Below are 19,683 nucleotides of genomic sequence, written 5' to 3'. Positions count from 1 at the left end.
TTGAAAAGAAGCTTAGTCAAAAAGATAACTTATTGCACTTAGGGTGAGGATTGAAATGCCGAGTCATCAAAATTATTAAAACACTAAATCATTCATCCCATGGTGTATGCACTAACTCTCCAATTGGCCATTTCACATAACACCATTCTGTTGTCTTCTCTCCACAACCGTGCACGTTTGTTCCTTTCCAAATAACAATCTTCTTTCAAATACTTCAACTGAATCCCAGTCTAACACGTTTTTGTCATTCATACAAATATTTGGATGTGAGTATAGGAGGAATAGTTAGTAAGTTTGCAGATGACACCAAAATTATTATTGTAGTGGACAATGAGGAAGGGTATCTTGGAGTACAATGGGACCTTGATCGGATGGACCAGTGGGCTGAGGAGTGGCAGGTGAATTATTTTAGACAAATGTGAGGTGTTGTGTTTTGGCAAGGCAAACCAGAGCAGGACTTGTACATTTACTGGTAGGGTCCTGGAGAGTATTGCCGAAAAAGAGACCTTGGGGTGCAGGTTCATAGTTCCTTGAAGGGGAGTCACATGTGGACAGGGTAGTGGAGAACGCACTTGGTATGCTGGCCTTTATTGAGTATAGACGTCAGAGGGAGGTTCTTCACCCAGAGAGTTGAGCGCATGGAGTACTTTGCCAGTGGTAGTCGTGGAAGCGGAGTCATTAGTGACATTTAAGCAACTGCTGGACATGCACATGGACAGCAGTGAATTGAGGGGAACGTAGGTTAGGTTATTTTATTTTTGGATTAGGATTATTCCATGGCACAACATCTACTGTGCTGTACTTTTCTATGTTCTATAGAAATTGGGAGGTCATGTTGTGACTGTACAGGACGTTGGTTAAGCCACTTTAGGAATACTGCATTCAATTCTGGTCGCCTTGCAATTGGAAAGATGTTAAACTTGAGAGGGTGCAGAAAAGGTGTACATGGATGTTGCCAGAACTGGAGGGATGGAGCTATCGGGAGAGGCTGAATAGGCTAATGCTATGTTCCGTAGAGCACCACACCCTAAGAAGTGATTTGATAGAGGTTTATTAAATTGAGAGGCATGGATAAGGTGAATAGCCAAAGTGTTTTTTCCCCCACGTTAGGGGAATTCAAAACTACAGGGCATGGGTTTAAGGTGAGAGGGGGAGAATATAAAAGGGACCCAATGGATGACTTTTTCCACATGGAGAGTGATGTGCATATGGAACGAGCTCCCAGAGGAAGTGGTAGATACTAGAACAATTATAGTAATCAATTAAAAATAATCAGAGGGTTAGATAGGGTGGATAGGGAGAGCCTTTTTCCTAGGATGATGACACCGAGCACAAGGGGGCATAGCTTTAAACTGAGGGGTGAAAGATATAGGACAGATGTCAGAGGTAGTTTCTTTACTCAGAGAGTAGGAAGGGAATGGAAGGCTTTGCCTGCAACGGTAGTAGATTCGCCAACTTTAGGTACATTTAAGTCGTCATTGGACGAGCATATGGACGTACATGGAATAGCGTAGGTTAGATGGGCTTCAGATTGGTATGGCAGGACGGCACAACATGGAGGGCCGAAGGGCCTGTACTGTGCTGTAATGTTCTATGTTCTATAAAATTTAAGGAGCATCTGGATGGGTACATGATTAGGAAGGGTTTAGAGGGATATGGACCAAATGCTGGCAAATGGGATGAGATTAATTTAGGATATCTGTTTGGCATGGACAGGTTGGACTGAAGGGCCTGTTTCTGTGCAGTACAATTTTGACTATATGACTCTACCCTAGACAATGCATTCTTGATCCAACTACTCACTGTATGAATTTTTTTTCTCCTGTGCTTCTGTCAATTACTTTACAGCTGTACCCTCTAGTTCATATTTTTTGCAAAGAATACAGTTTCTCCCTGTCTATTCTATACTGATCACTAATGATTTTGAAAATCTCTATCACATCTCCTCTATGTTCTCTTCTCGAAGAAAAGAAATCCTAGTCTCTCCAATCTATCTTTATAATAGTCCTTCCAGAGATGAGGAACCTTTCTGCTTCTCTTTCAATCTGGTCTATTTGATATGGTACTCCCAAATCAATATCCCTTATGTTGAGAAAACTAAATGCAGACTGGTGACTGCTTTGAGAAGCACTTCCTCCTAATGAATTCCAGTTGCTTGCCATATCGGTAAACCATATTGCTGAGCATCATTTGGGTCTCAGGTGTTGCAGTGTGCCAAATCCCCCTATCTGAGACTCAGCTCCAGTAAAAGGTTGGCTGTCTACTCCCACATTTGTCATGTTCTTAGCTCCAGCCTGGCACAACCTTGACAACTTGACACTCATCAGCTCCATGTACTGAGTGACAGTGTCATGCATGAATCATACGCTGTGACAGCAGATAAAATCACAATGCTTTAAACGGAAGAGCATCCACAAACCTGGATGTTTTCTGCATCATGTCACTTATTCAATTCTACATCCATTTTGCTACCCATTCCTTTATTTCATGGCTCTAATTCCATTCAACCAATATTGTATCCATGTTGCAGCTATCTCTTTTATTCTGTGAGCGCTACTTTGTTCACAAGTTTGTGTGCGACATTGCCCCAAATACATTTTGGAAGCCATATACACCACATCAACTAGTTTGTTCTCTTCAAGCCTTTTTACCTCTTTAGGCAACTCCAGTGAATTAGTTAAACATGCTTATCCCTTCAGAAATCCAAGTTGGGACATATGGTGAGACAAAGTGAGAGTTGGCAGCCTGATTGAGGTGACCGAAGCCTTTTCCACCAATGGTGGCAATAACAAGAAGAGAATATATCAATATACACAGACGTCAGAACTTTTAAGTGAGCATGTAATCTGCAGAAAATTGCATAGGTAAGAAGTTCATAAAAGAAATTGAGAATAGAACAAGTAGGCACTTACCCTTCACGCGAAACCCACCAATTAATATTGAAATCTAAAATGGTTTAGTCTGCTGAAAGTTATCTTCACAGTTTGAAAAAACTTTTCTTTGTTTGCTGTTAGTTGCACTGTTACATTTTTAAAAATCAGGTTGTGAAAGTCATGCAACCTTTCTTGACCATCCTTTTGAAGTGGGTGGACCAGGACTGATTGTTGGTGATCATCACTTCCAGAAACTTGATGTTGTTGAGTTTCTTCACCTCAGCACCATTAATGCAAACAGGGGTGCGCCCCCCGACTCTGCTTCCTGAAGTTAATTACTAACTCTGTTGTTTTGCTGACGTTGATGGAGAGATTATAATTTTTACACCATGCCACTAAGCATTCAATCTCTTACCTGTATTCTATTTTGTTGTTTGAGATCCAACTTACAACAGTGATGTTGTCACCAGACTTGTAAATGGAGTTGGGACAGAATCTGGCCACACGGTGGCGAGTATATAAGATGTATAGGAGGGGTCCAAGTACATAGTCTCGGAGTGCACCAGTATTGAAGATTATGGTGGAGGAGCTGTTGTCACCTATTATTGATTGCAGTCTGAGTCAGTAAGTCGAGGATCCAGTTACAGAAGGGCATGCCAAGATCTAGGCCTTGGAGTTTAGAGATAAGTTTGTTTGGAATTATGGTGTTGAAGGTGAACTGTAGTTAGTAATTAGGAGCCTGACGTAAGAATCCTTGTCCAGATGCTCCCACATAGGGCCAGGGGAATAGCATCTGCCTTGGTTCTTTTGTGCCTTCAGACAAATTGCAAAGGATCGAGACAACATGGTAGACTGGAGTTGATGTGAGCCATGACTAATGTTTTGAAACCAGGCGATAGTCATTCAGGCATGCTACATGATTTTTCTTTGGTGGTTGTGAATGATAGAAGGCAAGCAACTCGTTGGAAGAGGAGCATCCACAATATTCCCATCCTGAATGATGTAAAATATCAGTACAAAAGATAAGATTGAAGCATTTACAACTGCCATCAGTCAGAGGTGCCAAGTGAATGATCCAGCTTGACCTCCTCCAGAGGTATTTGCAGTCACAGATGCCAGTCTTCTGCCAATTTGATTCAGTCCATATCATATCAAGGAAAGATTGGAAGAACTGAATACTGCAAACACTATGAGCTCTGACAACATTTCGGCAATAGTCATGAAGATTTTGCGTATGGGAGATCAAATGTCACTAGGCCAGTAGGTGTAATATATATGGATTTCAGTAAGGCCTTTGATAAGGTTCCACATGGTAGACTGCTTTGGGAGGTTAGATCGCATGGAACCCAGAGAGAGCTGGCAAATCGGATACTCAGTTGGCTTGTTTGTAGGAATGGGTAATAGCGGAAGGATGCTTGTCAGACTGGAGGCCCATGACTTGTGGTGTGCCTTCGGGTTCAGTGCTAGGCCCATTGCTGTTTGTTATCTATATCAATGACTTGGATGAGAATGTACAAGGCATGATCAGTAGATTTGTAGATGACACTAAAATAAGCAATAACGTGGACAGTGAGGAAGATTATCAGAAATTGCAACAGGACTTTCATCAGCTGGGCAGTGGGCTGAAAAATGGCAAATGGAGTTTAATATAGGGAAGTGTGAGGTTTTGCATTTTGGAAAGTAAAATCAAAGAAGGCATTTCATGGTGAATAGTATGGTCTTAAGTGTAGTGGAACAGAGAGATGTTGGAGCTCAGGTATACAGTTTTCTGAAAGTGAAGCCACAGGTCGACAGGGCAGTGAAGGCGGCTCTTGGCACACTGGCCTTCATCAGTCAGGGCACTGAGTATGGGAGTTGGGAAGCTATGTTGCAGTTGTACAGGACTTTGGTGAGGCTGCACATGGAGTATTGTGTTGAGTTTTGGTCACCTTACTATAGGAAGGATGTTATTAAACTGGAAAGAGTGCAGAAGAAATTTACAAGGATGTTGCCAGGACTCAAGGGACTAAGTTATAAGGAGAGATTGAACAAGCTAGAACTTTTTTCTTTACAGCATAGGAGACTGAAGGGGGAACTTACAGAAGTGTGTAAGATCATGAGAGGCCTGGATAGGGTGAATGCACTCAGTCTTTTTCCCAGATTTGGGAAATCGAGGACTAGAGGGCATCGATTTAAGGTAGGAAGGGAAAGAATATATGGGAGCCTAAGGTGCAGTGTTTTTACACAGAGAGTGGCATGCATATGGAATGAGCTCCCAGAAGAAGTGGTTGATGTGGGTACAATAAGAGCATTTAAAAGGCCTTTTGGATCAGTGCATGAAATAGGAAAGGTTTAGAAGCATATGGGCTAAGTGCAGGGAAGTGGAGTTTGGACATTTTGTGGATGGACATTTTGGTTGACACGGATCCATTTGGGCCAAAGGGCCCATCTCCATGCCAAAGGACTCAATGACTTGTGCTCCTTGACTTGCCGTATCCCTGGCCAAGCTGTTATAGTACAGCATCAACAGTGGGATCTACCCACCAACATGCAAAATTACACGGGTATGTTCAGCATGCAAAAAAAATCAAGACAACTGTAACCTGGCCCCATAATTCTACTCTTGATCATCAAGCAGCACCTGCTCAACAATAACCTGTTTGTTGGAGCCCAATTTGGGTTCAGTCACGTCTTCTCAGCTGTTGAACCAAGGCTGTAGTGGGGTCAAAAATGGATGGAAGAGCTGAATCCCTGAGATGGGGTTAGAGTGACAGCCCTTGATCTCAAGGCTGCATTTGACTGTGTATGGCATCAAGGAGCCCAAGCAAAGTTGGAAACAATGGGAATTAGGGGGAAAGTGCTGTGATGGTTGGAATCATTCCTGGTACATAGGGTGGTGCTTGTGGTTGTTGGTCAGCCATCTCAGCTCCAGGCATCTCTGCAGGAGTTCCTCTCAGCACACCCATCTTCAGCTGCTTCATCAATGACCTTCCCTCCATCGTAAGGGCAGATGTAGTCGCTGATGATTATACAATATTTAGCGTTATTCATGACTGCACAGTTGCTGAAGAAGTGTAAGTCCAGTTGCAACAAGATCTAGACAATTTCCAAGCTTGGGTTGACAACAGCAAATAACACTGATAATGGGAACTGCAGATGCTGGAGAATCCAAGATAATGAAATGTGAGGCTGGAGGAACACAGCAGGCCCAGCAGCATCTCAGGAGCACAGCTTTTGTGCTCCTGAGATGCTGCTGGGCCTGCTGTGTTCATCCAGCCTCACATTTCATTAACAGCAAATAACATTTGCCTGACACAAATGCCAGGCAATGAGCATCTGCAATAAATGCCAATCTGATTACCACTTCTTGAGATTCAATGGTTTCCCCATCACTGACACCCCACTATCAATGTTCTGGGACTGACCGTTGACCAGAAACCTGCAATTTCCCCTCCAAGTCACTCCATCTTAGCAAGATAATATATCTCTGTTCCATCAGTGTCACTGGATTCAAACCCTGGAATTCTGTCCCTAATGGCATTGTAGATCTATCTACAGCAAATGCTTTGTAGTGGTCTCAGGAAGGAGGCTCACCACCACTTTGTCAAGGGCAATTAGGACAGGGCAATAAATGCTGTCCGAGCCAGAGCTGCCGACATTTCACAAGTGAACGGTAAAAAGATTAGTATAGTCAGATTTTTGTTGAGCGCAGACATGCTGAGGCAAATGGCTGCCTCCCATACTGTAACTGTCTGAATTTGAAGCTCCCAAGCCTATGCAAATCAAAGTCTTATCAACATTATATTTGCTTATCATTTTGCATTTATAGTTATTAATGCATCTAACTTGCCATTTAGTTTGGAATAATTTGTGTGCATTCGAATTGTACTTTGACTCCTGGCCATTATTTTCACTACATGGATCCTGCTAAAGCATCAATACAAGTGGTTACCTCCTAGTAAAGAACCATTGCAGTCTCGCTGAACTAATAATAGTTACAAATGATTTCCTTAAAATGATCTTTCTTCTGTTTTACATCATTTCCTGAGCTGCATCTGTCCACATGGTGCCTTTTTGCTCTGGAATTTTGCCTTTGGCCTCCTTTTGTATAAATTTACCTGTGTGTGAATTTTGTGTTCTGATTTTCCTGTTTTGTTTATGGTTAAGAAATGAAATAAAAAGGTTTCTTAAAATTAATGCAGTCTTTAAGGATTTTTGTTTGTACTTGTATTGCTCTGTAGTGTCACGTAGCTCTTCTCTATCATCTTTGATGGGAATATTAACAGATTTCATAGATGCTTGATGATAAACATGTGTATCTTGAACCAACAGTGGGTGATGTTGTTCAAAGAGTTAATTTCTGCTCTAGAATGTTTTCTCCGGAATCGAAATCGTCATTGCTGAAACCTCTGGGCTCCGTGTTGATGACTTCAGCCATGAAACCAGTTCAGATGGATATCCAGCAACTACAGCAGCGAGCAGCCATGATTCCCAATATGGTGAGTGTTTGTGTGAGTGCACAGTCACCAGGACAGCTGTTTTATCCTTTTTTGAATTCTTCATAATCACTTTGTCAGTGTACCGGACAATTTGATTAGGTCATAGCCCTCTAACTTAATGGCCGTTAATGTAGTTTGCAAGTTGTATTTCTAGGTAAACACCAGGAAAGTTAGATTTAGATGACGGTGGTGGCACTTAAACTGTAAAGGGAGTGCCCGATATATGAAAATGATAAACTTTCAGAAAATCTGCAGTTGTTCTTTTGTTCCAGTACAACATCTTTTATTCTGATCCTGTATTTAATTCAAATAATAATAAATCAATACTTATCAATTATTTGAAGTTCAATTGAAAAATAACTCTTGCTCAGATCCATTCATCCTTGTTTTGTATCCTTTTATTTGCTTGACTTAATTTTCACTCCATCGAAAATGGAGCAAATGTAGTAAAACATTGGAGCGATAACAAAACCTGTACAAGTTACCTTAAGATCGCAAGACTGTATGAAATAGGAACAGGAGTAGGCCATTTGGTCCCTCTTCTCTGCTCCACTATTCAGTGGGATTGTAGCTAATCTGGCATTCCTCATATCCACTTTCCTGCCCTTTCCCCATACCCCTTGATTCCCCAACTGATCAAGAATCAGTCTATGTCAACCTTAAATATACACAGCGACTCTGGCCCCACAGCTTTCAGTGGCAAGAAGTTCCAAAGACACACAACCCACTGAGAGCAGAAATCCTTCCTCATCTCAGTCTTAAATTTGCCCCCCCTTTAGTCTCAGACTATACGTTCTGGTCTTAGATTCTGTCTGAAAGGAAACATCCGATTGGCATTTACCATTCCAAGCCAGTTAAGAATCCTTAATGTTTCAATGAGATTGTCTCTCACTCTTTTAAACTCCAGTGAGTAGAAGCCTAACCTATTTAGTTTATGTTCATGAGACAGTCGCTCCACACCAGGAATCATCCTAGTGAACCTTCTCTGAATTGTCTGCAATGAAATGATATATTTCTTTTCAATAAGAGTCCAAAATTCTCTCAATACTCCACAGTGTAGTCTCATCCAGCACCTTGTACAGTTGCAGCAAGACTTTCGTACTCTTATCCTCCAGTCCTCTTTATATGTATTGTGTGCAGTCTGGTCGCACTGTTATTGGAAGGATATTAAGCTGGAGAGGGTTCAGAAAAGATTTACCAGAATGTTGCTGAGAATGGAGCATTTGAGTTATAAGGAGAGGCTCGATAGGCTGGGACATTTTTCACTGGAGTCAAGGCGGTTAAGGGGTGACCTTATAGAGGTTTATAAAATCATGAGGGGTGTAGATAAGGTGAGTGGCAGATGTCTTTTCCCCAGGGTGGTGGATTACAAGAAGAGGGAGTGTATTTTTTAGGGTGAGAGGAGAAAGATCTAAAAAAAAATCATGACAGGGAATTTTTTTTACTGTGTGGTTCATGTATGGAATAAACGTGCAGAGGATTTGGTGGATGTATGTACAGTTAGATCATTTAAAAGACATTTGGATAAGTACATATATAAGAAATGTTTGGAGGGATATGAGCCAAGCACAGGCAGGTGGGACTAGTTTAGTTTGGGATTATGGTTGCCATGGACTGGTTGGACTGAAGAGCTTGTTTCTGTGCTGTCTTACAGCCTCCATGACTCTGTATGGGACAACATGTCATGAGCTTTCCTAATTACCTGTATGCCTGTATGCTAAATTTGTGCCCCTTTGTGTTGCAGTTTTTCCTCCATTAAATAATATTGTTATTTTTATTCTCTCTTTGAAAATGAGCAATTTCATATTTCCCACTTTATTATCCATTTGCCAACTTTTTGCCCACTTGCTTAACCTATAAGCATCTCTTTGTTTGTATCCCCCTCACAATTTGCCTTTCCACTTATTTTGTCATCTGTAAATTTGGCTACAGCATATCTGCTTCCTTCCAACAAGTTATTCATATATAATATAAACAGTTGCACTGCCTTGAGTTGAAAGGACAAGTAGCAACACCTTAAATGCTTGATTGTCTAGTCTATTCATGGTGTGAACGCTCCTTTTTAATTAGAGAGATACTGAATAGGCTGGGGTTGTTTTCCCTGGAGCATCAGAGGCTGAAGGGTGACCTTATAAAACTTCATAAAATAATGAGGAGCGTGGATAGGGTAAGTAGACAAGGTCTGGTGAAGACGGCATAAGTTTAAGATGAGAGAGGAAAGAATTAAAAGGGACCTAAGGGGCAACTTTTTCACTCAAAGGGTGGTGTGTATATGGAATGATCTGCCTGGGGAAGTGTTGGAGGCTGGTACAATTATAACATTTAAGGGGCATCTGGATGGGTACATGAATAGCAAAGGTTTAGAGGGATATGGGCCAAATGCTGGCTCGTGGGATTAGAATAATTTAGGCTACCTGGTAGGTATGGATGAGTTGGAGCAAAGGGTCTGCTCCTGTACTATGCAGCTCTATGACTCTGTAACCTTAAAATAATTTTCCTGTTTGCTTCGCATACTTGACGCAGTTTGTCTCGTTGGAATGCTTGTTCTGTGCCAATAAGTTTAGTTCCATTGCCTCCCAGATGTTCCTGCATTGGAATAGAACTGCGCCAATTCATTCCACTCTGCCTTTTTAAAAAATATTTAATCTTTGTACATTTCACTGGCCATCACTCAGATCTGTATTTCTTCATTGTTCCCAATTTTGATAGACTCAGGCCCTTACAGGATAGAAGGTGCCCATTATAACCTTGTTAATAAATATCTGACTGCACTAAATCCACTTTTTGGCTTTTGGCCTATGACAAGGAAGCTATGGGAACACAAGTGAATATTTAAATAATGTTTGCTTAAAATACCTTTCTTACTTTCTATACTACTTTCTTAGACTCTTACTCTCACAGCGACACAATGTATTGATCGGGGACTGTGTCCATTTCTTCCAGTCACACACACCTACACACCTGCTTTGGTCCCCAGCAGGCTGTACCCCTTCCCTAGTTATTATTTTGTAATTTATATATAGAAAATCACGGAGGATTTCTTTTATTAAATTTGCCAATACTTTCGTGTGCAGTCTCTTTGCTTTCCAAAGTTCTTTTTTTAAGTCTAATTTGTATTTTTTTAATTCCTCCAGGGTCTCTGCCCTATTGAACCCTTGTATTCTGCTATAAGCTTCTCTTGTGTTTTTTTCTTTTCTAATTTCTAACCTTTATGTTCTTTCAAAATTAGTGTTCTCTGGTCTTGATCCCCACTCTGTCTTTATGGGAACATACTTTCCTTGCACTCTTGCTATTTCCTCATTGAATCTCTCTCTCTATACTGACACAAATTTATCTGCAAGGCCGCTGCTCCCAATCCACTTGGGCCAATTTGTATCTTATGGAAATTAACATGTCCCCAGATAATGTTTAACTTTAGATAATTTTATTTTTCATAAGTACCCTAAATCTAATTGAGGTGCGGTCACTTTCTCCAAAATGATCCCATACTTATGCACCTTTGACCTGACCAAGCTTCTTTCTGAATATAGAGTCCCCCATTCTACACACCACTCCTGTTGGACTTTGTATGTAATGGCAAAAATGGTTCTCCTAGATGCAGTTTCAGAATTTTGCTTCCTCACTACCTTGCACACAAAAACTATACCAGCTAAGATTTGGGTAATTAGAATCCCTACCCCTAATACCTTTTAATTCTTGCACTTCTCTGATGGTGGATGACATACTTTTCTTGACTGTTTGGGGACCTATTTATGTACCCAATGGTGAGTTCGTCCCTTTTATGTTTTCACTTTTTTCCTTTAACAAGTAGCAGTGTGAGATAATCCTTTCAGGATCACATCCCTTCTCACTGCTGTAATGAATTCCTTGACCAATATTGTGATTTCCTTTCCTCTCTTCTAATTCCATTTTCCTTTCCTCTCTTCTAATTCCATTTTCCTTTCAGTGGAATACTTTGTAATCAGGAACATTGAACTGATAATGTGTCCATTTTTAAGCCAAGTCTCAGTCATGGCAATGATGTCATTTTCTGATGTGTCGATATGTACTTTCAACCTCTGAGGAAGGGTCACCAGTCCCGAAACTCTGTTTTCTCCTTCACAGATGCTGCTCGACCTGCTGAGCTTTTTCAGCAACTTTGTTTTTGTTCCTGATTTACAGCATCTGCATGTCTTTTGGTTTTTATATTGTACTTTCAACTTGTTTGTCTTAATTTTCAGACTCCTTGCATTAAAATCTATTCCATTTAGCCTTGCTAAATTCACCTCTTTCTTATCTGACCTATGTTTCCTTTTTCTTCTAGATTCACAGGCGTTTTAACTTCTCATTTTACTTTGGCATCTCTTCACTCTGAAGTATTTGTCAGGATACCCATCTAGTTTAAATGCACTTAATAGCATAAGCAAACTTCCCCATGAGGCTATTGGTCCCATTCCTCTCCAGATGTACCCTATCTAACCTGTACAGGTCCCACCTTCCTCCAATGCCTCAAGAATCAAAAGCCCTCCATCTTACACCATCTCTCCAGCCATACATTTACCTGCTGTATTTTTCTATTCCTGTACTCACTACTGCATGGTACCAGGGCTAACCCAGAGATTGAGGTCTTGCTTTTCAGTTACCTACCCAACTCTACAAAGGACGCAATTTCCTTTACTCATTGTATCATTGGTCCCAACATGGATTGCAGTGTCTGGCTAATCACTTTGCCCTTTCGAAGTGCTCTGCAGACATTCCATTCCATGACATCTTTGACCCTGGCACCAGGATGCAAGTTGCCATCCTGGGGTCAAGTCCACCACAACAAAGCTACCTGTCTGCACTCCTCACTAACAAATCCCCTGCCATTATTTTCCTTTTCCACTCCTTCATCACTTCTCACCCCTCAACCCCCCTCAAACGCCCTCAACCCCCCCCTCTTCCCCCCACACCCCTCTCTCCCCCCACACCCCTCTCTCCCCCCTCACCCCTCTCTCCCCCCTCACCCCTCACCAACAGCCTCACAAGCAGCTGGACCATCCACAGTGCTATGGCCTTGGTTCTGGCTGACCTGTATAGAGAAACCATCACTGCCACTGTTTTCCAAGCCTGATGAACCGTTTGCAAGCAAGATGCACTCAAGGGATTCCCTCACTACTGCCTAGACTTTTTTTATTATGGCTAACAGTCAGCCACTCCCTCTGTACCGGCTTTTATTTCACTGTTAATCCTATAGAACTATAGACCAGAAAAGTCTTATCTATGCTTACATCCCAAGTTCCACACTGGTTCGCTGCTTGTCTGTTTGTGGAGGTAATAACCGCACCCCTCCTCTCAGTGATGCTGACTGCATACGACAGAGTGCTGACCTCACCCACTGTTCTCAATGATGCTGACTATCTGTCACAGGCGCTAACCTTGTTTCCTCCTCTCAAATCATTCTCATATTCAGGAGAGTGGGGAGACAGGAAGGAAACAGTAGGCCATTTAAACTAAGCACTGTCAGTGAGGGAAAATGCTGGGATGCATTGTTAAGGAAGTTGCTGACCATTTTAAGCAATCGAGCAAAGTCACCTTGACTTTATGACAGGAAAAGTGGGTTTGACAAATTTATCATAGTCCTTTGGAAACACACATGCAGAGTGGATAAAGGGAAACCAGTAATTGTAATGTATTTGCGTTTCTAAAAAGGTTTCTGATAGTTGCCACAGAAGAGTTTTTCCATTGTTTTGGGGTGATATTTTAACTTGGTAGAGGATTAGTTAATTAACAGGAAGCTGAATAGAGAAAAGTTGAATATTTTTGAGCTGATTCATTAGTGGGATATCATAAAGTTCACAGCTGAGACCTCAACTTGTTGCAATCTATATTGGTGGCTTGAATAAAGGGACAGAATGTATTGTAGCCAAATTTTCAGATTTTTATTTTTCCTTTATCCATTCACGGGATGAGGGCATTGCTGAGTAGACAGCATTTATTGCCCACCCCTAATTGCTTAGAGGGCAGTTCAGAGTCAGCCACATTGCTGTGGGTCTTGAGTCACATGTCGGCCAGACCAGGCAAGGATGGCAGTTTCCTTCCCTAAAGGACATTAGTGAGTCAGATGGCTTTTTCCAACAGTCAACAATGGATTCATGGTCATCTTTAGACTCTTAATTCTAGATATTTATTGAATTCAAATTCCACCAACTGCCGTGGCGGGATTTGAACCCAGGTCCCCAGGACATTATCCGGGTCTCTGAATTTTAAGAGTCCAATATAGTACCACTAGGCTATCGCCTCCCCTGATAATACAAAGCTAAGTGGGAAAGCAAGTGGTGAGGATATTGACATATAGCTGGGTTAAGTCAGTAAATAAATTTTGACTGATGGAGAAAAATCTTGGAAATTGTGAGCTTGCCACTTTGGTAGAAAGAAGAGAAAAGCATATTATGTACATGCTAAGGACCTGTATGTTGATGTGGTACAGAGGGATCTGTGAACATAATTAATCACAAAGTTGCCATGCAGCTATAGCTGGTAGTTAGGAATGTAAATGAAATGTCGCCTTGTTGCAAGGAAGACAAAGTATAAAAGTGGGCAAATCTGTGAGAGCACATGGTGCATACTGCCAACAATTTTGCATCCTTACTTAATGTGGTTGCACTGGAGCATAGGCTGCATTTAATTAGTTACATTGGAGGCAGTTTGAAAAAGGTTATCAGTTGACTCATGGGCCCAGGGATTGTCATGTGAGGAAAGCTGGAGCAATTTGGCTTATATTAATTGGAATTTAGAAAAATTGAGGTGGTCTTAAATATATCTGAAATATTAAAGGCCTAGACAGGATTTAACAGGATAGATGCTAAGTAGCGGTTTCTCCTTATGGGAGAATCTGGAGTTAGGTTTCAGAATAAAGAGTCTCTCAGTTAAGATAAAGATGAGAAAGATTTGTTCTTTCAGGATCATTAATCTCGGGAATTTTCCAATCCAGAGAACAATGCAGGCTACTTCGTTGAATATGTTCAATTCCGAGCTAAGCAAATTTTTGTTCACAAGTGAATTGGGATCAAACTGAAAAGAAGAATCGAGACCCAGTCAGATCAGCCATAATCCTATGGAATCACAAAGTCGGCTCAAGCAACCAAATGGTCTGCTTCAATTTTTGATGATGTTATTACACTCCAACTTTGATTTGGGTCACTATGTTGCAGATTCATCAAGCAGGGATACAAGTGCTTTAAATAAGTTATACCAGTTGTTCACAATCCCTTTTGATTGGATTTATTTCCCCTTTCCCAAGTGAGAGGTCACAGCGGTAATCCTCCAGCATGGAAACAGATCCTTTGATCCAACTCAGCTGCACTGACCAGATATCACAATCCAATCTGGGCCCATTTGGCAACATTTGCCCATATCCCTATTAACTCTTTCTACCCATATATTTATCCAGGTGCCTTTTAAACATTGCAATTGAACTGACCTCCTCCACTTTCTCTGGTGGCTTATTCTATACATGCACCGCCTTTTGTGTGGAAAATGTTACCCCTTAGGTCCTTTTAAATCTTCTCCCCAAAACACCTTAAATCTATGCCCTCTAGTTAAAGATACCCCAGCACCTAGGAAAAAGACCCTGGCTATACAGCCTATCCATGCCTGTCATGATTTATAGATCTGTATAAGGTCACCCCTCAGCCCATGAAACAAGTAGCTTTCACAGCTACTGCTTGACCCGCTATTTACAGCATTTTCAGTTTTCTCTTCATATTGCTTCGTTCACTTGCAAAGCTGTTGGTACCCATCAGATTTAAATAAAATACATGCTATCTGATCAGCAGCTTCTCATTGCCCTACAGCACAGTTATAGGTCCTATGTCCTAGATATTTTTTTCCAACATCCTCAAAATGAATTCAATCCTGAGTGGAGTAATTCTTTTCAGAGTTGAGTTGAAACTCTTGGAGAGACAAACAGGAAATTGAAGTTAAAGCATTTCCAAATCAGACACGATTTTTTTGAATAGGGTTGAGCGGGCTATGTGTCTGTAGTTCTAAAACCCTTGCAGCTGCACCTATCCTCCAGCTCAATATGTATCTATCTAAACTATTTCTGCCTGATATCAAAAACATAGCACTGAAGTGGTCTTGTTGCCCCTCAAGCTTTCTGCCTTCCAATCTGGAACCTAACTGTTCACATATCCGCTGTAACCTTGACACTTTGATTTGTCAGAGTCCGACTGCGAACATAACCTCTGGCTAAACTCTTCTGTCAGAAGATTTTGTATCCATTCTATTATGCTAGACTGTCATCTCAGTGATCTGACATTTATACGTCAAATAATATGAGAAAATAAAACTTGTCATTTATCTCATTGTGTTTGTGGGATCATCGTGTGTAAATTGGCCGCCACGTTTATCTACAAATCTGCAAAAGTAGAACCTAAAATACCTTGCTGCTGAATATAAGAAATGCCAACACAAATTACACTGGATAGTTTGAGTTCTATATTCTTTAAAGTCATTGTAAGTATTTTTAACAGTGCGCTTAACCGTGCCCAAAGCTGCTTTCCTGTGGGCATTTGACTTGATTTCCTGGAATTAAACAATTCAGATGTTGATGTTCAAAGGGCTTTTGCCCCTTGATATCAAATTTTATTTTTCCTCTGATATCCATTTCATTTTGATTGGGCTTCTGTTGGATGTTTGATATTTTACAGTAATGTTCCCATTGAGCTATGATTTTCACTGTTAAACCAGCTACGTGATAATCTACATTCCAAGTGCCTGCCCTATATGTTTTTCAGATCACAGAACCACTGTTGATAAGATTCCATTGAATATACCAGCAGTGCCAAGATTTGCTAGGGGACCTCATTAGTTGGTTTTTGTACAATAAGAAATACCATCCAGTTCCCCATGCCACCAGTTACAATCTGAAGATAAACTTGCTTGATTCACTCTGAACAAACAGACAGGAAGAATGTTCTTCCTAGGAATGTGACTGTCTATCTGTTTGTAACACCTGGGGTTTTAATAAGTTTTTCACATGGTTTAAAAGTATAATTGCTTTTCTTATGTATACCTGATTTCTACATTTTGGTGATGCAAAACATGTTATAAATGTCGTAATAGCTTCCAGTCGAGTCGGCTGAGTGAAGTCGTATCACTTGTATTCAATTAGGCTTGTGTGATTTCTCCCAGTATTGTAATTCCTTTCACTTGTGGGTTACTGATGTATACAACATAGACTCTGTGCTCGTAGCTGAAACCCTCCTGTTACTTTGCATTTCAGAGGAATTGATAGATGCACATGTTTATCAAGGCCAGTCTGAAACTGCCAACTTTAAGCAATGTTTTCTTTCTACTAGATGGCTGCACCCTATGTGCCTACCACTGCACCTGTAAGTGGCCTCGCCCTATTTCAGCGACACATCAAGGCTATGCATGATTCCGCACTTCAGGAGGAGCAGATGCGACAAAGGCAAGAACATATGGACGCTGAGCGCAGAAATTCTTCCAGTCCCAACATCAGCAGCAAGTCCTGTCCCGTCTTGGACAGAGAAGGTATCGGTAGTTCCATCAATGCAAACAAAAACTGCTTGGGTCTTTTACATGTTTTACCAACAGTTTTGATGAGGGTGCCACATTGATGCCAGGACTGATGATGTGCAATACCACAGTAACTCGAGACATATTATCATTGAATGCCAAACCATCAAAATAATAATTATTTATCCATAAACTATTGAGACAATATTCACCTCTGCATGATACCTAGCATACATTCAGAGTTGGAACAATCATTGTCACTGTGCTGCCACAGTATTACACTTGGAGAAGAATGAAGTTTATTGCCAATAATTGGTCATGTACATTCTTCCCATTTCCTATTTATGTGTCATGTCTTTTAGGGTCTTGGATGAAATGTTTGGGCAGATGTAAGGAAATAACTTGCTCATAATTTCTGTTTTCTGGAGTTTAAACCATGTCCTAGTCCTTTGCTACAAACAAAGAATTTTAATAGATGCTGCAACCAATGCTTTCAACTGAGTCTGTGTTACGCACATTAGTAACCCTCAGTTTCTAACTGTGTCTGCTATCCAATTACAATAGTTTATGCAACAAAGTAAGAATCTACTTACAGTATTTCTCAACTGCAACATGAGCCCTTTCCCCTGTTTTATACTAATAGAAGTAAAGGATTGTGAATGTGAGATTTTAATATTTTGTGAGACCCTGTACAATCACTAATTTCATCTATGTTAGAAGCCTATTTTTAAAGTATATGTAGATCTGGAAAGTATTGTTCCTATATTTGCTTACTTTCTCCTGTGCAAGTGTTTGCTCTTTTAAGTTCACCATATATGTATTGGAATAATTACAATGTTTGCTGGGCAACATTCCAACTGCATGCATAATGCTACCCTGGCTGGGCTTCATGACACTTCACAAGCTGCTTACCCTTGACACAGATAAAGACCAGAGGTTAACTTTGCTTCAATATATTTTGGAAATAGGGTAAGCAGAAATTGTTTGTTGTCCACAAAGTCTTATGTAAGAAACAGTTGGTACTCATTGTAGAAACATTTCTGAAGTGTTTTTCAGAGTCTGTCAAGCTACAATGCCACCAAAACATACAATCCAGATGATATTAGGTGTTCCAGTTAATTCCATCTATCCCTGGGCCATCCCTGCCACACAGTTGGCTGCTGGTGAGCCTGTCTGATATGGACTTTTTCCTGTGCTCTATAAAACTGCATGAGCTCACTCAAAAAAATTGATGTTTGACAATTGGGCTGTTTGACGACAACCTAGAATGCATTTTGAGTGTTTTGATTTTGTTGGAGATGCTGCCCTGTGCACAGACATGTTGATTAACATCTGTGTAATGCTTAAACTTGAATGTGGTGTTGAAGTGAAGTTCTAACTGACTTTCAGAATCTATTGCGCTATTCAGCGAAAAGGTAGTGGCTGTCTGGTGTCCTCCTTGACAATGCTGCTTCACACTATCACCAAAATAAATAATCTCATCATAAGCTTTGCTATTTCTGGGATCATGCTATCCTTCTGGGATGTATGACTGTCATACTTGTCTAGCAAACAGCATCTCTGAAGCACTCAGTAGCGTTTGAAATAAGTAGTAAATGGCACTGTGTTATTGGGTTAGTGTGGTTTCAATAACTCTCAAACTGCAAGTAGTAATAATGTGGAGAAGCTGGTGTTTGACTGAGGCGAATGAAGTCAGAAGTCATATGACACCAGGTTATAGTCCAACAGATTTATTTGAAATCACAAGCTTACACGGTGTTGCTCCGTTGTCAGATGTAGCCACTAACTGTAAGATACTTACAGTTAGGAGAGCACTCATTCTAGCTGCTTTCTATGCTCCTTTTCATTTAGATTCTCTTGTCACAAGTTTTTCGTCATTACTTTCTATTACTTCACAGACTATCGCTGTTAACTCTTTATGGGATTTAGTCTAACATGCTCCATTGTAGTACATGATGAAGTGCTTAGGAAAGACAAATGTTTTGTCAGCAGTCATATTTATGGTGTTCTCTTGGATTGGGTTGGTGCATAATCCATGGAATGGGTTCCTAGTTTTTACCTGGTCATGTACATACTGTCAAGGATTTCAAAGTTTTTGTATAGCTGCTATCGAAGGGAGGGAGTAATGAAGGTTTATTCAGCTTAAATCACTGTTGTTGACTGAACAGTTGCCTGTTTGACTTTAAATGACCAGGACGATTTGAAGCAATAATTTTTAGCTGTTGTTTCAAAGTTAATCTATAAAGCATGAATCATCCTGACTTGAGCATAGAGTGGTGAGTTATGAACACATTGCTTACTCCGTAAATGTATTATCTTTTAGTTTTAATACTCTTATTCGTTGGAGAACAGTTCATGCTTATCAATTTGTCCTATCATGAAACTCAGCAAACAATCTGCATGCGCAGGCTGGATCCTAGACTGAATTCAAACGAAAGCACAAGTACCTGGATGTAGAAAGCTCTGACTTATTTTAAAGCTAGACCTGATGGAAATCCATGGCAATCCATCAACATCCAAGAGGTGATTGCCTTTACCAAGTTCCTTCAGCATTCTGAACTGAATTTTCCAAGTTGCTTCAGCAAAGTGCCTAATGTCTGAGTGTAGCAATGATTTATAGGAGGAGAAATACAAGAACATTGTAGGGTCTGGATGAGTATCAGAGAAACATGGACATCAGTGAGTGTGAAATTTAGCTTTCATTGTGCAGCATTAGAATGCTTGACCCTGTGTAATTTAGAATGAAGGGATGTCCCAAGGGGTATATTAACTGAGACAATGATGATCAGTTTTATTATTATGTTGCTTACATATATATTCATATTGCT

The 19,683-nt window shown here is 40.6% G+C and overlaps 1 protein-coding gene across 12 annotated transcripts in view; it reads left to right on the top strand.

Moving 5' to 3' along the window:
- ncor1 (nuclear receptor corepressor 1) overlaps positions 1–19,683 on the top strand; it is a 382,757-nt gene that overhangs the window by 258,454 nt on the left and 104,620 nt on the right. For all 12 annotated transcript variants that reach the window (XM_048557338.2, XM_048557340.2, XM_048557334.2 and 9 more), the window contains 2 exons: positions 7,222–7,351; positions 16,675–16,870. In XM_048557338.2, coding sequence (XP_048413295.1) covers positions 7,222–7,351; positions 16,675–16,870 — 326 coding nt within the window. The remainder of the gene's footprint in view (positions 1–7,221; positions 7,352–16,674; positions 16,871–19,683) is intronic.

This window comes from Stegostoma tigrinum, chromosome 27, assembly GCF_030684315.1.
Source record: "Stegostoma tigrinum isolate sSteTig4 chromosome 27, sSteTig4.hap1, whole genome shotgun sequence".
Classification (NCBI taxonomy): domain Eukaryota; kingdom Metazoa; phylum Chordata; class Chondrichthyes; order Orectolobiformes; family Stegostomatidae; genus Stegostoma; species Stegostoma tigrinum.
Note: the sequence above shows the minus strand (reverse complement) of the source record. Positions and strands in the feature narration are given on the sequence as shown.